Source organism: Macaca fascicularis, chromosome 5 (genome assembly GCF_037993035.2).
Source record: "Macaca fascicularis isolate 582-1 chromosome 5, T2T-MFA8v1.1".
Classification (NCBI taxonomy): Eukaryota; Metazoa; Chordata; class Mammalia; order Primates; family Cercopithecidae; genus Macaca; species Macaca fascicularis.
In genome coordinates, this window is record NC_088379.1 from 166,479,803 (window position 1) to 166,496,577 (window position 16,775).

General features: G+C 35.1%; 1 protein-coding gene across 6 annotated transcripts in view; it reads right to left on the bottom strand.

The window, feature by feature from the left end:
- Positions 1-16,775, bottom strand: part of FSTL5 (follistatin like 5) — an 812,423-nt gene that overhangs the window by 202,000 nt on the left and 593,648 nt on the right. For all 6 annotated transcript variants that reach the window (XM_005556204.4, XM_005556203.4, XM_005556206.4 and 3 more), the window contains one exon: positions 565-685. In XM_005556204.4, the coding sequence (XP_005556261.3) occupies positions 565-685 (121 nt within the window). The remainder of the gene's footprint in view (positions 1-564; positions 686-16,775) is intronic.

A 16,775-nucleotide genomic window follows, 5' to 3' on the forward strand; every position in this document is an offset into this window, starting at 1 on the left:
TGAAATGTTTACTAATAAGTCACATATGCAATTATTAATGCTAGTAAATAACTACAATTTAAATTAAATCAGAAATAAAGAAAAGCTCTGATTGTAGGAGTGATATCAGCCCACCTGGTCCACTTTCATAGACAGCCAGTAAATTAACCATCAAGAGTATAAAATTTGTTATACATGAATAATAGTAGTCTATATCATTAATGCAATCAATTAAATAGATGATCTATTTAAAATTTTTGTTTCTAAAAATTTATGCTTGCCTAGTTGTTAATATTCTAAACTAAAACAATGTAAATTTCTTGTGTTCTAATTTTCCAATTAAAATGAGTTACTTTAACATTTTATGATAATAATAATAGTACTAATTTATAGTGCTTATTCACTTGGAAACTTTGTGTGTGGTTTTTGTTTTGTTTTTTACTTAAAAAACATTTACATTTTCAGTTGAGTCACAAAACTTGAAATATTATTAGTACCTTGCAAAATTAAAAAAATTGAAGGCTTCCCTTCCTAATAAATTATGGTATTCTTTGAATCATCAGGGTAACAAAAATCATTTCTTACCGTTCACTTGGAAGATGTGAGTCTGATAGACTTGTTCATAGCCATCTGCATAGCAGGTGTAATTGCCCATGTGAGTTGTGGTCACCTTGGTAATGTACAAGGACCCATCATCTCCAAAATCCTATTAAAAAATAAAATAAAACAAGGTGTTTGCATTTTGAATTAATTGCAACAATTTCATTTTTTAAAAGGCATATTCAGGTGCAAAACAAATAGACTCAAATATTGTTTTAAAATTATCAACATGAGCATTGTTGGGTGTATAAGTGTAAAGGATCTGTAATTATAATTTTCTAACAATGTGTTTTGTTTGAAAAGCATCATCTCAACTCATAAATATAGCTTTTAAATATTTATTTGAAATGTGTGTTTAATATATAAAGTTAGTTAGTTTCCACATATGTGCTCTAATTTAGCTCCCATTTTCAAGATTAATACAGGCCAGCCAGGCACGGTGGCCTCACCCCTGTAATCCCAGCACTTTGAGAGGCCAAGGCAGGTGGATCTCTTGATGTCAGGAGTTCAAGACCAGCCTGGCCCACACAACGAAGTCATGTCTCTACTAAAAATATGTAAATTCGCTGTGTGTGGTGGCACACACCTGTAGTCACAGTTACTCAGGAGGCTGAGACAGGAAAATTGCTTGAACCTGGGAGGCAGAGGTTGCAGTGACCCAAGAACGTGCCACGGCAATCCAGCCTGGGCAACAGAGTGAGACTCTGTCTCTAAATAAATAAATAATTACAAATAAAAAAATTTAAAAAAAGATTAGCACAGCTATAAGGTGTTTTCTTCTTATGAATGGCTAGAACAAACACCTGTTAACTGCATTCTTCACCCTGGTAGTTATCTACTACTTCTATATTACTTAATTATATATTTACCAATAAAAATAATTATTAAAGCAGTGTGATCTCGGTGATAACATTTATAGACATAACATAGAATAGCATTTATTTTCCAAGCCCAGATACCATCAACACATTTGAATAAAATAACCATACCACTTCAAAATAATGGAGATAAATGCATAATCATTTTGAAAAAAAAAAGAAAAGAAATAAACTTGCACTGTTAAAATCAAATCCATGAAGCACCTCCAGAACAGCAAAGATCAGAAAATTTTCTCTTCCATTACAATAATGATTATTCTGGCAAACATTGCCAAAATCATTTTTTTTTTTTTCAGAATTCTGGAAATAGAGAAAGGCTCACAATAGCCCACAGAGTATTTATTCAAAAAGTGGCTGGCTCCTAATAAGAATGGCAAAATTTATGTGGCATTTTAACTTTACTTCCTCAACACCTCTCCACAGCTGCATGGTGGCCTTGAACTAGGCTCCTTGAAATTATGCCAGCTATGAAAATCATCATCCTAGAAGACATTGGAAGGGAAAGAGCAAGTCTGAAGCTCCTCCAAGACCGCATCCTGAGAGAATTGTACCTGTTGGATAGATTAGCAGCTCCTCAAAAATATACATTTTCATGACTTCTTTTTATTTGAGCTTTGAGCAACACTTAAAGCTCACTCAGTGTAAAGAGTCCCATCCCTTCCCTAATGTCTGTGTGTGTGTGTGTATGTGTGTGTGTGAGACAGGGTTCCCAGGCTCTGGAGTGCAGTGGCATGATCTTGGCTCACTGCAATCTCTGCCTCCCGGGTTCAATCAATTCTCCTGCCTCAGCCACCCGAGTAGCTGGGAGCAGAGGGGCACGCCATCACACCCGGTTAGTTTTTGTTTTTGTTTTAGTTTTTATTTTGAGATGGAGTTTCGCTTTTGTTGCCCAAGGTGGAGTGCAATGGCATGATCTCGTCTCACTGCCACCTCTGCTTCCCGGGTTCCAGCGATTCTCCTGCCTCAGCCTCCCGAGTAGCTGGGATTACAGGCGCCACAAGTACGTGCCACCACGCCTGGCTAATTTTTTGTATTTTTAGTAGAAACAGGGCTTCACCATGTTAGCCAGGCTGGTCTCGAACTCCTGACCTCAGGTGATTCAGCTGCCTCAGCCTCCCAAATTGCTGAGATTCCAGGAGTGAGCCACTGCGCCCAGCTAATTTTTGTATTTTTAGTAGAGACACTCGGTTTTCACCATGTTGGCCAGGCTGGTCTTGAACTCCTGCTTCAGCCACCCAAAGTGCTGGGATTACAGGCATCAGTCACCACACCTGCCCCCTAAAGTCTTTATGAAAGGAAACAACAGCAGTTGTTTAACATTACAACTTTCTGCAACAGAGATACTAGTTGTAGATAACAGTAGTGTTTGACTAAATAAACATTACAAGATAAACCTGAGGAATGGGCTCTCCGTAGAGAAATTTGTAGAGTTCCACAAATTCCTAGGCGTCTAGAAGGCCACACAAAAGTGCAGGACTCTGTGCACGCTCAGCAGAGACGTGTGAATCCCTATTCTCTCATCTCTAGCTGCACATAAGGCTCTACACAAGCAGAAATTGAAGGCTAAGACAGAGTCGTGAACTATATAGGAACACTCATATTGTAACACAAAACAGAGATAGAGAACCTCAACAAAGCCTGGGAGACTTACTGATGCAAGGCATTTAATTAAATCCCTGTTCAATCGTTAGCTTACCAGTAAGAGTGAATCTCAACAGCCACACACAACATACCAAAGAAAAATAGGTAAATTCAGCTTTATAAAAAGTAAAATTTTTTTGCTGCTCAAAAGACATCAAGAAAGTAAAGAGATACCCTGTAGAAAAGAGGAAATATTTGAAGAAAATTTATCTGATTAGGATATTCTATTCAGAATATATAAAGAGTAATTACAATTCAACAATCAAAAAGCAAATAGGCTGGGCATGGTAGCTCACACCTGTAATCCCAACACTTTGGGGGGCCAAGGCAGGCAGATCACCTGAGGTCAGGAGTTCGAGACCAGCCGGCCAACATGGGGAAACCTCGTCTCTACTAAAAATACAAAAATTAGCTGGGCATGGTGGCACATGCCTATAATCCCAGCTACTCAGCAGGTTGAGGCACAAGAATTGCTTGAACCCGAGAGATGGAGGTTGCAGTAAGCCAAAATCGTTCCACTGCACTCCAGCCTGGGTGACAGAGTGAAACTCTGTCTCAAAACAAAACAAAATAAAACAAATAGTCTAATTAAAATAATGGGTAGAGGATTCAAACGAACATTCCTCAAAAGATTTACAAATGAACAATAAGCACATAAAAGCACGTTCAGCATTACTAGTCACTAAGGATATGCAAATAAAAACCTCAGATACTTCATATACTCTACATTGGTTAAAATAAAAAAGAGACAGTTGCAGATGTTGGAGAGGATGTGGAAAATTTGGAACCTTCACGCATTGCTAGTGAGAATATTAAATGGTGCCTCTGCTTTGGATAACAGTTTGGCCACTCCTCAAAAAGCTAAACTAAGTTACCTAGGACTAGCAATTCATTCCTATGTACATACCCAAAAGAACTGAAAACATGTCTGATACTTTCTGTATGCAAATGTGCATAGCTATATTACTCATAAAAGGCAAAAAGTGAAAACAACCCAAATGTCTATCAATGGATGAATGGATAAATAAAATGTAGTATATCTATACAATGGAGTATAGATTATTTGACAATAAAAAGGAATAAAGTACAAATATATACTGCAACATGAATAAACCTTTCTTTTCGGCCTTAGGGCCTTTGTATGAATCTTGAAATTAATATTCTAAGTGAAAGAAGCCAGACACAAAAAGTCACAAACTGTCTGAGTCTAATTGTATGACGTCCTGAATGACCACATCCATAGACATAGAAGACAGATTTGTGGTAACCAGGGACTGAGGGGATGGGGGAGGGGAAAATACCTGCTAATAAGTCTGAAGTCCTTTTTGGAGGGATGAAAATATTCTAAACTTTGACAGCCATGATGGCTGCACAATTTTGCTAATACAGTAGAAAGCACTGAATTGCACACTTTGAATGGGTTAATTTTACGGTTTGTGGAGAATAGCAGAGTAAAGCTGTTGTTAAACTAAAATCTATATGAAATACTTAAATACAAAAAAAAGCCATAATAAAACTATATATAGTCTTAGTTAATGAAATCTTCACTGAGTATGACAAAAATTAGAAATCAAAAAAGAAAGAATAATTGACATATTTATATGAAGAAGAAACACTTTTGCATTCCAAAACATTGCTATCAGCAACAGAAAGCTAATTAACTACAAATTATCGAGACAAAACTCAATGCATTTAATCTTTATTTATAAAGCAGTTATCAGTATGCCAGACATTACTGTAAACACTTCACAAAAATGGACACATTTCATCTGTATATTAAACCTATAAAACAAGATCTATTAATATTCTCTCACTTTATAGCCAGGGATGCTAAGATGTCAAGTAAGCTACTAGTTCCACTTGGCCTCTAATTAGCAGAGCTAGGATTGGAAACCAGGTAGGCTTACTCCAGAGTCTGTGTTTCATGCTCCCACAACACACTGCCTTCCTTGTCAATCATAAGTTGAACTCGGGGATAAAAACAGGAAGAGAGAACAAAGAGGAAATTTGAGAAAAAATGCTCAAAACAAAAAAGGTAAAATATACTACCAGGTTTGAAGAAAAAAGGCTGGAAATGTAGTGAGAGTGCATGTGCCCATAGAAGAAAGGCTGGGTAGATACGCTGAAGTTTGAGTCAAAAGACAACATTGTAAAACATATCAACCCCTGTATTCAACCCCTTTTCTCAGCTGCAGAGAATGAGGATATGAGGTGCTGGTACAGAAAATTCTTTTTATTATCATTATTGTTATTATTATTATTATGCTTTAAGTTCTGGGATACATACCATGCAGAATGTGCAGATTTGTTACATAGGTATACAGTGCCATGGTGGTTTGCTGCACACATCAACCTGTCATCTACATTAGGTGTTTCTCCTAATGCTATCCCTCCCCTAGACCTCCAATCCCCGACAGACCCCAATGTGTGATGTTCCCCACCCTGTGTCCATGTGTTCTATTGTTCAGCTCCCACTTATGAGTGAGAACATGCGGTGTTTGGTTCTCTGTTCTTGTGTTTGTTTGCTGAAAATGATGGTTTCCAGCTTTATCCATGTCCCTGCAAAGGACATGAACTCATTCTTTTTTATGGCTGCATAGTATTCCATGGCGTATATGTGCCACTTTCCAGTCTATCAATGATGGGCATTTGGGTTGGTTCTAAGCCTTTGCTATTGTGAATAGTGCTGCAATAAACATACGTGAGCACGTGTCTTTATAGTAGAAGGATTTATAATCCTTTGGGAATATACCCAGGTATGGGATTGCTGGGTCAAATGGTATTTCTCATTCTAGATCCTTGAGGAATCACCACACTGTCTTCCACAATGGTTGAACTAATTTATATTCCTACCAACAGTGTAAAAGCGTTCCTATTTCTCCACATCCTCTCCAGCTTTTTAAGATGTAATTGGCAAATTTTCAATACACTTTACTATAAATAGTCTTAAAGATTTTTTCCCAGATATTTACTCTGAAGATTTACTTTCTAAGAGTTTTTTGTTCATTACCTCTTCCCAATTTTAATTTTGGATTTAGAATTTTTCATGTTTATTTCTAAATTTTTAATGTGTTGCTCAGTTTTTAATATTATATACAATATTTATCAATAAAAAGTGAGCATTTATCTTCACTTCATTTTTGTAAAATGTAACTAATTGTGTCAGTATCTTTTGGTAAAGAAACTGTTTTCCCTCTGAAATGTGATTTTTAAAAAATATTTATATCTTTAAAATATGATAGTATCCACTGACTTACCAAAGTTCACATGATAGTATTCCAAAACCACATCTGATATAATTTCTGACTTTACCTATATTTATGCTAGGTGAATTTCTGTTAAAAATAGCTTCCCTCAAACTGACACACACTACAGATTTATTGAAAACAAGAAAATGATTATGGAGCTATTGAATCCGGCCTTGAAAATGATAAAAATCTTCTGACAAGGAAAAAAAGATCAGAGAAGAGAAAGAAAGAGATAAATGGGAGAAGAGGAAAAGGAGGAGGAGGAGTCAAAGAAGAAGGGATGAGGAGAGGGGAGGCAGAAGGGGAGGAAGAGGAGGGAAGGGGAACCATATTGTACACTCTGGCTGTCATACGGTTTAACTGATTATTTCCTTCATAATTCTCAAAAAAATATAAATCCTCAATATCATATTATATAAGATCAATCATACCACATTTCTACAACTCCCTGAGGAAACTGTCGTGGTGCTACTCTCACTGATTTAATGAGGGAAAGCCTTATGAGCTACACAATAGGAGAGGATTTGGAGCTTGAACCTCCACAAAAAGTAACTATTGATACAAATTTCACAATGTAACTCCAGCTTTCACCACAGGCTACCATTAAAAACAGGGGTCATACAGACAGAACACTGTTAGGGAACTGAAATGCTAAATGAAAAGACAAAAGACTGTACCCCACGTGAACAGTAAGCAGGTATTTGACATGTTGTAGAGTATAATGGGGGAATGCCAGACTTTTGTATAAATTAGTCGAGAAAGATTAGAGTCGAGTATTTTTAGAAAGATTTTGAGCAAAAAAAAATTATTGATGACTAGAAATATAATAGCAAGATATCTAGTCTGCATAACATAGACATAAATGCAGGGCAAGAAAGTGTAAAACTCGTTACAACCAGAAAATATCATGGAGACCAGATCACAACAAAGAATTAGTTCACTGGACAAGAATAATTAAAAACAACAGTGAAAATTCTGAATATATGTGGATGGTATTTGTGATTATGTTTATGTTCAAATATGCCAAACTGTATATTAATATTTTAATGTATATTTTCAGATAATTCTTTTAAAATTTATTGAAAACCTGAAATAAACAACTTTTCTGTATGTCCTATAGAGCTACCTAGAGAGTACAGTCTTCCCTTTCTAGTATAATCTAGATTCCTTCACCCAATGATGTAAAAATTATCCAAGACTACAACTTTCAAGGTGTTTTGTTGAAATCTGTGTTATTCCATAACACCAAATCTCTTTTAGTTACACTGCTCTTCTTTCTAAAACAGCATATCTAAATTACCATGACCATTTCTAAGCTATATTTGTTTGTTCATATTTTTATCTCTTTCCTCTAAATGGAATTAAAAGATTCCAGCCAAAATTTTCTTGAATACACAATTTTATAAACACCTTTTCAGGCAGCTTTTTGAACAAGCTAGACTTTAATATCCTCTTATTAGTTTGCATAAAACATAGATCTTTTCAATATATTTAAAATAAAACACCATATTTCAGTCTATTTAAAATAAATAGTAAATATTTATTGAGCATGTAAATATGTCGAGTGCTATGCTGAACAATTTAAATGAAACATGAAATTTTATCATTTAAACAACTTTGTCAAAAAGGCCGCATTATTAATCCCATTTTGCAGATAAGAAAACTAAAATATACTGCTGTTGAATAACTCGGTTGTTGTCACCAAACAAGGTGAGGGGTCTCATATTAGCATCCAAACAGACTGAAGAATTTAGCTGTTCTTTTTATATAATTCTTAACACATTCTTTTTTTTTTTTTTTTTTTAGATTCTCCATTAGTTTTAGCCAAGCCTGAAATTTATGCTTTGAGTTTTGTTATATGTCTAAAGACATATCAAACCTACTCTTTACCTCCATCCTGATACAGCATTTCTGATCTTTTATTTTCTCAGCAGTTTTCTAATCTTAAATAGATCAAAACAAATGTGTGATGTGGAGGCTCAGCCATAGTTGAGAGTTATAGCCTTAGAACAGACACCCTGAATTCAGGGACAAAATCTTCCACTTATTCCGAACTCTCGTTATACCTTTATAATCTGACTGCCAATAGACACTCCATAAATATTTCCTCAGCGATTAAATCTTTGTGAGCCTCTACACCATTACAGAGTTGCCTTAAGGCATTGATGTCTGGAAAGAGTTTATAGGAAAAAAACACAAAATCATTTATTTTGTTGAGTTGATTGCTTATATATTTTTCAAGGTAGTGTAAATGGGAACTTTGGAAAAAAGAACACCTGTAGCATGTATGTAAAATTGTGAAATTTTTATGGTGACTACCAATTGATTATAATCAATTATGTAAGAGTAACAAAACATTTAACAACCTATAGATGATGAGCACTGGTTAATCAGAATGTACAAGGCAGTAAAAACCAGGTATTGATTATATCAGTACATAACAGCTGAATTTCAGGCCTGTATTTAACCACATGTTTTTAATCATATTGTTTAGATTGCTTCAATCTAAAAGATGTTTCATCTGTTATAAAATGGTAAATTTTAAATGTTAACCCACTTTCTTTTTCATATCATGTTCCTCCTTATAGTTCTAAATTGTATGCTACCAATATTATTTGCACTTTAAATACAGTTTTCTGTATAAAATACATGTTTTGATATACACTGACATTAACGTAACTTCGTTTCAAATTCTGAGTTTTCTAGTACATGCGTTTACTTTGCAATACTGTAAAAGCTATTTTCCTAGCTTTTTATGTAAACAAAATGTATTTTCATAAAATAACAATAAAATAAATTTAAGCAAACTTCTACATATTGAGATTGACTAGGGTAGTATTATCTCACAGTGGATAAGATTTTCTATAAACTACAGATTTTTCTCAGTAACCTATTTACTAACATACTTAACATAGAATCAGTAAATAACACTGTGAAATAATAAATTAAATACGTTTAATTTGGTCAATACATCATTTTAAAAACTACTTTCCTTAAAGTAAATTGTTTCATGAATCAATTTAAAAAGATGCAATAGAAAAGAAATGTCAACCAACATGGATTGAAACTATTGCTTAAAATTATTAAGTAAATGAAAATAAAACAGCTGCATTCTCTGGTATGAAAAGCAAAGCCAAAATGATGAGAACTTTGTGTAAAAATATTATTAGATAATAAATGTAAAATAATTAATTTTATTTTTTTAAACTTAAGAAAATAATCCTGCAAAAAGGTTCTAATATCTTCAAATTAATTGAAATGTTCTCTTCTTGACCACAGTTCTCAGAATTCCTTACTGTTAGTATAATAATTTAGGAATAACTACCTCTCAGAATAATCAGGGAAAAGGGAAACTTTAATGAAAACACCTACAAGTTCTAAATGGTTGTTAAGTTTCATGAAGTTTTATAAATGCGGTTTGGAATACAATGTAATTTGTTAAAAGTAAAAGGGGGCCGGGCGCGGTGGCTCAAGCCTGTAATCCCAGCACTTTGGGAGGCCGAGACGGGTGGATCACGAGGTCAGGAGATCGAGACCATCCTGGCTAACACGGTGAAACCCCGTCTCTACTAAAAAATACAAAAAAAAAAAACTAGCCGGGCGAGGTGGCGGGCGCCTGTAGTCCCAGCTACTCGGGAGGCTGAGGCAGGAGAATGGCGTAAACCCGGGAGGCGGAGCTTGCAGTGAGCTGAGATCTGGCCACTGTACTCCAGCCTGGGCGACAGAGAGAGACTCCGTCTCAAAAAAAAAAAAAAAAAAAAAAAGTAAAAGGGTCCTAGAAATATAGAAGTTTCTACAGTCACTCTTGAAAGAGTTTTGAATTGAGTAAAATGAGCTGCAGGTATTTCTCTTGTTAGAATAAAAGAAGACAAGCAGAAGAAGCCTATGGCAGTTGTCCTGAGTAGACACTTGTACAATATGTAGACCCAGTGCAATAGGTTATGGAGTGCTCATAGGTTATGAAAAGCTACACAAAGAGGGTAAGAGGTGGCCCTCAAATTCCAGCGTGGAGAAGGTAAAGGAAAGTAGAGTAGGCAAAATGAGAATAGTAGGATTTGTAACAATAGCTATGAGATCACAAAAAGTTCACAAATACAACATACAACATGAACAATATTCATTGAGAACATGATAATAGTTTATTGAAAGGTATTAAAGAATATCTTACTCAGTGGAAAACATGACTAGAACTCAATATTTTAAAGGTATCAATTATTACTAAATCCAAAATCTCAACACAACTTCAATTGATAAAAACCAACATGTTGGCTGGGCACAGTAGCTCATGGCTGTAATCCCAGCACTTTGGGAGGCCTAGGTGGGTAGATCAACTGAGGTCAGGAGTTTGAGACCAGCCTGGCCAACATGGCAGAACTCCGTTTCTACTAAAAATACAAAAATTAGCCAGGTGTGGTGGTGTGCACCTGTAATCACAGCTACTTGGGAGGCTAAGACAGGAGAATAGCTTGAACCTGAAAGGCAGAGGTTGCAGTGAGCCAAAATTGCTCTATTGCACTCCAGCCTCAGTGACAGAGTTAGACCCTGTCTCAAAACAAACAAACAAACAAAAAACACATTTTTTGAGGAAATCGAAAGTTGATTTAGATTTGTAAGACAGTGTAATAGAGCATGAAAAGCCAAGACAATCCTGAAACAGAAAGAGAAAGCAAAGATGACTTCCCTCTACCATATATCAAGACTCATCTACAAGATTAAAACTAAGATGAAGTGGTGTATTCAGATAAAGCCTCTCTGGAAACAACCAATATTCTCAGGTCTCTCTTCTTTCTCTGTCCCAAGAAATAGATAAATGACAAGTATATAGATGACAGATAGATAGCCATGCCACATTTATGATATGTGACAGACATAGCATGGCAAATTAGCAGAGAAAGATTAGTCAATTAAGTATACAGGGCTGAAGCAACTAGATAAGTTTAGCCATACAGAAAATTCTCAACTGGACTTCTACCTCACAGCATACACAAAAATCAAGAGCAAAGGAAACAGTACAAATATGTAAAAGACAGAACTTCAAATATTTTCATATAAAATGTAAGAAAATATCTTTATAATCTCAGGTATTTGGATATTGGATGACATTTTAAATTGAGAGACAAAATGAAATAATTTTAAAAGTAGTTTACAAATTAAACTATGTCAGAGTTAGGAATTCTTATTTGTAAAATTACATTATCAAAGCAATGAAAATACAAGCCGTAATTGGACAAAGCAACCCATTATCTGTGACTGATAAAGGAAAAAACAAAAGACTGACAATTCAATAGAAAAATGAAGATGTGAAAAGTCATGTCCTGAAAACGAAATCACAAATATCACTTATATTTGTAAAAAGATGTTCAATATCACTACTAATCATTACAATTACATTACTGCAACAACAAGGATGCCATTTAAACATCTATTAGATTTACAAAATTAAAATGCCTAATCTCAATTGCTGACTGAGATGTAGAGCAATGGAAAGTCGCATAAACTCATAGTGAAATTGTAAATTGGCAAAACCAGTCTGTAAAATATAAACTCAAATATGAGCATATTATACAACTCAGACATAAGAATGTACACACATAAATTTTGCTATAGTAATGTTTATAGCATCCATTTTAATAATAAAAATCTGCAAATAACTCCCAGGTACAACAGATTAAGCACACAACACAATCATGGTGAATAATAACACTGCTTTTACAAAACCACTATTCCAAGTGTTTTAAATATATGCAGAGTCAGATTTGCCATGAAGCTAATAATGTCCAAGTTTATTAAGAGCTCCTCATTTGGACAAGCCCGTTTCAAAGATCTGATAGTAGCTTTGCAATGTGTGTATATGGCCATATATTTCTGTAAAATTTGCAAATATATTTATGATTTGCTGTAATTTCTTTCCTCTTTGGAAGTAAACATCCATTTACATAGCTAACTGTTCTTTATAATTTGTATTCTTTCTCCAAAATGTAGGGGACCTTGCGCACATGTACTCCACAACTTAAAGTATAACAATAAAAAAAAAAATTCAAGACGACTCATATAACCTTGAATCATTCCTATCTATATTATTTACGTATTGACACTACCATAGTTTACACATAAAGAAACAAATTTCAGAAAGTTTAAGTAACTTCCCTACGAAGGTTAAGTTCACAGCACAAAATTCAAAACTAGGTCATCTAGCTCTACATTTCATGCTCTGAAATTCCATATTTACATAGCTAGAGACATCAATATGAATGAATCCCCAAACACAATGTCACTAAACACATACACACACAAACAGTATGCCTCCATTTATGTAACATCCCAAAACATTAAAAAATAAACTGTATGTCTTAGGGATATATACATTTATGGTAAAAAGATGAAGAGCAGCAAAAAAAGGGTTAACATATAATTCACAGTAGGAGTCATATGCACAGGAGAAGAAGGAGAGTGTAATGAAGAGAAGCCTATAGGAGGCTTCAGATTCATTGGTAAGGGCATATTTTCTAAATGGTCGTAAAGTCTAGATGTATCATTTTTTTAATTGTAAGGGACCTACATAAATCCTTTGTATAATACTGAAATGCAAAAAAACTGAGTTAGTAAAAAAATCAAAGTAAGCTTTACATAAGTATCTCAAAGTGAACAGCTTCCCCTATGTATATGCAGAATATCCCAGTTTCTTGTTTCCTAAATCAACTTAGATTGTACTTCTTAAAAATTAATGCAAAAAAAAATCTCATTTAGGTTTTAAACTATATTTTGCCATGTTTTGAAAGCGAGAACACTTTTATTGTGGTTTCATCAAAAATATTCTTTTTTTTTTTTTTTTTTTTGAGACGGAGTCTCGCTCTGTCGCCCAGGCTGGAGTGCAGTGGCGCAATCTCGGCTCACTGCAAGCTCTGCCTCCCAGGTTCACGCCATTCTCCTGCCTCAGCCTCCCGAGTAGCTGGGACTACAGGCGCCCGCCACTGCGCCCGGCTAATTTTTTCTATTTTTAGTAGAGACAGGGTTTCACCATGGTCTCGATCTCCTGACCTTGTGATCCGCCCGCCTCGGCCTCCCAAAGTGCTGGGATTACAGGCGTGAGCCACCGCGCCCGGCCTTCATCAAAAATATTCTTATCTGAATGGCTCAAAGAACCTAAAATCCTGGTAACTCTTGTATCATTAGTAAACGAATACAGATTCCAGAGTTCTGGCCTTATCTTGGTATATAAATGGAAAGAATTTCTATCCAAACAATGAGATGAAGCTAAATAATCTACATAATAATTTCTTTCTGGAATCCATCTGAGTGCTAGATTTGCAGATCAACTAACTATCCCCAAATTCAAGGAACCCTGGAGCCTCTAAAAAGAGACAAGACACCAGCAATTATCCACCTACAGTAGGGCACTGGAAGAAAACAAGGCACCATGCAAGTAGGCACAAAAAAAAAACAACGAATTTTTTAAAAATAGCTTAAAAGCTGAACTTGCACAAGTTGTAAGAGTATAAAACCCTGGGAGCACAGACATAGAGGACAGTCACTTTTGCAGTCTCTTCTTAATAGACTTTGCAATTTGCTCTTCAGAAAGACTGGGGGCAAGAGAGGCATTCCTCATGATACAGGCCTGGTGTTGAGTAACAGCTGATGCTGAGGCGAGAAACAAAACAAAACAAAACAAAATGAAAAAAGAATTCTTACCTGCATCCTTTCCCCTAGTGACATAAAGTATTCAACTGCTTAAAAAAAAAAAAAAAAAAAAAAAAAAGGCTGTCAATCCTGTCCCTTTCAAAACACAGGTGAAAACCCACTGAGTTTTGAAAAAAGAGAAAGACCCACCTCGTTCCAGAACACTAAAACAAAACAAAACAAAAAAAAAAAACAAAAAAAAACAAAAAAAAAACCCCTTACCAACATGAACAAGGTAGGAACACTAAGAAAATTCTGCTCAAAAGGCTTAGAGGCATATAACTACCTAAGGTTGATACTGAGTGAAAAAAATGTATTACACCCCCTTGTCCTGCACCACCCATGCTTGCAAAGAACCAACAAACAAGCAACAGCAAACTACTGCTGGTAGCGGGACAAGAGCATGAGAAACAACCTCTCTTGGGTGCAGGCTCACAGGGAACACTTAAAACAGAGGATGGACCAGGCACAATGAAGAATTTGATCAATCAATACAGCTCCCACCACAAGCACAAAGTAACACTAAAGGAGTAAGTACATTGTAATCATAGTGGCTAATAAAACTAAAACAAGCTTAGCTTCTCAATAAAGATCTCCCAGAAAAAGAGGCATGCCTACTTCCAGGCATAAACACTTTAAACTTGGTCACCCCTACCTTGCACAGAGTATGTACATTTCAACTAAAAATTATGAGACACACAAAATAGAGAGAAAAAATAATAGGCTGTTAAGAGACAAAACAATCAATGGAACTAATCTCAAATATAATCCTATTGTTGAAAAAGATTAGAAAGTGGATTTAAAATAACTATTATTAATATGTTAATATTTCTAGCGGAAAGGCCTGAAGAAATCCATGAATGGATGGGTAATGTTAGCAGAAAAATGGAAAAAGCAAAAAAGTGTTCAAGGACATGCTATAAATAAATAAGACACACACACACAGAAAAAAAAAAAGAAATAAAGCATGTGCACACACACACACACACACAGAGAGAGAGAGAGAGAGAGAGAGAGAGAGAGGATTAATGCATTAATACTGTTGGAAGACTTATCAGTAGTCCTGACACATTGAAGAAAAGACTCAGTGAACCTGAATATAGGTGAATGGACATTATTGAAATTAAAACATAAAGGGCAAATTAGTGGGAAATAATAGAACAGGGTATCCAAAAGAAATCAGTCAATATCAGTCTAAAATACGTACAATGGGAATCACCAAAAGAGGTAGAATAGAGATTAGAATATTTGAGATTAGAGATTAGAAATTCTTGATAATGAATGGTCAAGAATTTTCTTTAAAAAAATTAATATTTTAACAAGCCAGAAATATATTTATACTACAGAGGACCAAAGATAAAGAGAAATGTTTGATTTTCAGAAAAAAGACACACATTACACACAGAAGGGCAAATGTAAAAATTACAACAGGCTTCTTATCATAAGTTACAAAAGTCGTAAGACAATAAAGACTGACATCTTTAAACTGCTAGGGTATGGATGAAGCAGGGTTGGGGGGAATTAAGGAACTGTCAGTCCAGAATGTCATATACAGCAAAAGGACCTTTGTAGTATGAGGGAAAATAAAATTTTGTTCAGCCAAAAACTGATAATTCATTAACAGCAAATCTGCATTGTAAAAAAATCCCACAGGAAACCCTTCAGGAAGAAGGAATGTAATACCAGAAAGAAAGTTGGATGTGTACAAATAAATAACAACTTCACTTTTTGGTATATTTATAATTTACTATATTAAACAAAAAAAAAAAAGGTAGTTGTGTACCTGTATCAATGTGAAAGTAAAATGCATAACAACAACAGGAAAAAAGATGAGAGAAGTATTTGAGGGTACAGAGTTCTAAGTAGCTGACATGTCACTTCATGTGGAATAGTATATGAAAATAAATAGCAATTATACACACACACATTGGCGTACCTTGGAGTTATTGCAGGTGCAGTTTCAGACCACTGCAATCAAGTGAATATGGTAATAAAGAGATCCACACAATTTTTTTTTGGTTTCCTAGTGCATATAAAAAGTATGTTTGCACTATATGATAGTTTATTAAGTGCACAATAGCATTACGTTTAAAAATAAGGATGAGGTCCCAATCGGATAGGATTGGTAGTGGCTTTATAACAAGAGGAAGAGCTCTCTCTTTCTCTCTTTTTCTCTACTTGCAAGCACCAAGGAAAGGCCATGTGAAAAAACAAAGAAAAGGTGGCTTTCTGTCATGCAGGAAAAGAACCCTCCCCAGAATCTTAATATGATGGCACCCTAATCTAAGATTTCCAGCCTACTGAACTGAGAGAAAATAAAGACCTGTTATTAAAGGCACCAAGTCTAAAATAAAGACCTGTTATTAAAGGCACCAAGTCTATGTTATTTTGTTATGCAGCTCAAACTAAGATAATACATTTGCTTTTTAAAGTATTTTTCAGTGTAGGGAAGAATGAGAGAACTTCACTTAGATTGTGCGATATACACAACATGGATGACGCAGAGAATTCAGAATCATGTTCAAAAGATAGAATGTCTTCCAGACAATAACCAAAGCAAAAGTGTCAACATACCTGAAAAATATTGCTTATAATTTAGAAGAAGCAATGATATGCCACAAAAAATCACTATGTGGGACAACAATGTCAGTTCTCCAGTATAATGTATTTTTTACCTGGCTAAGGGAAATTGGAACACTCGGTCATCTATAGCCTTCGTAAAAACTAGTCAAACAATTAATTAATTGTACAG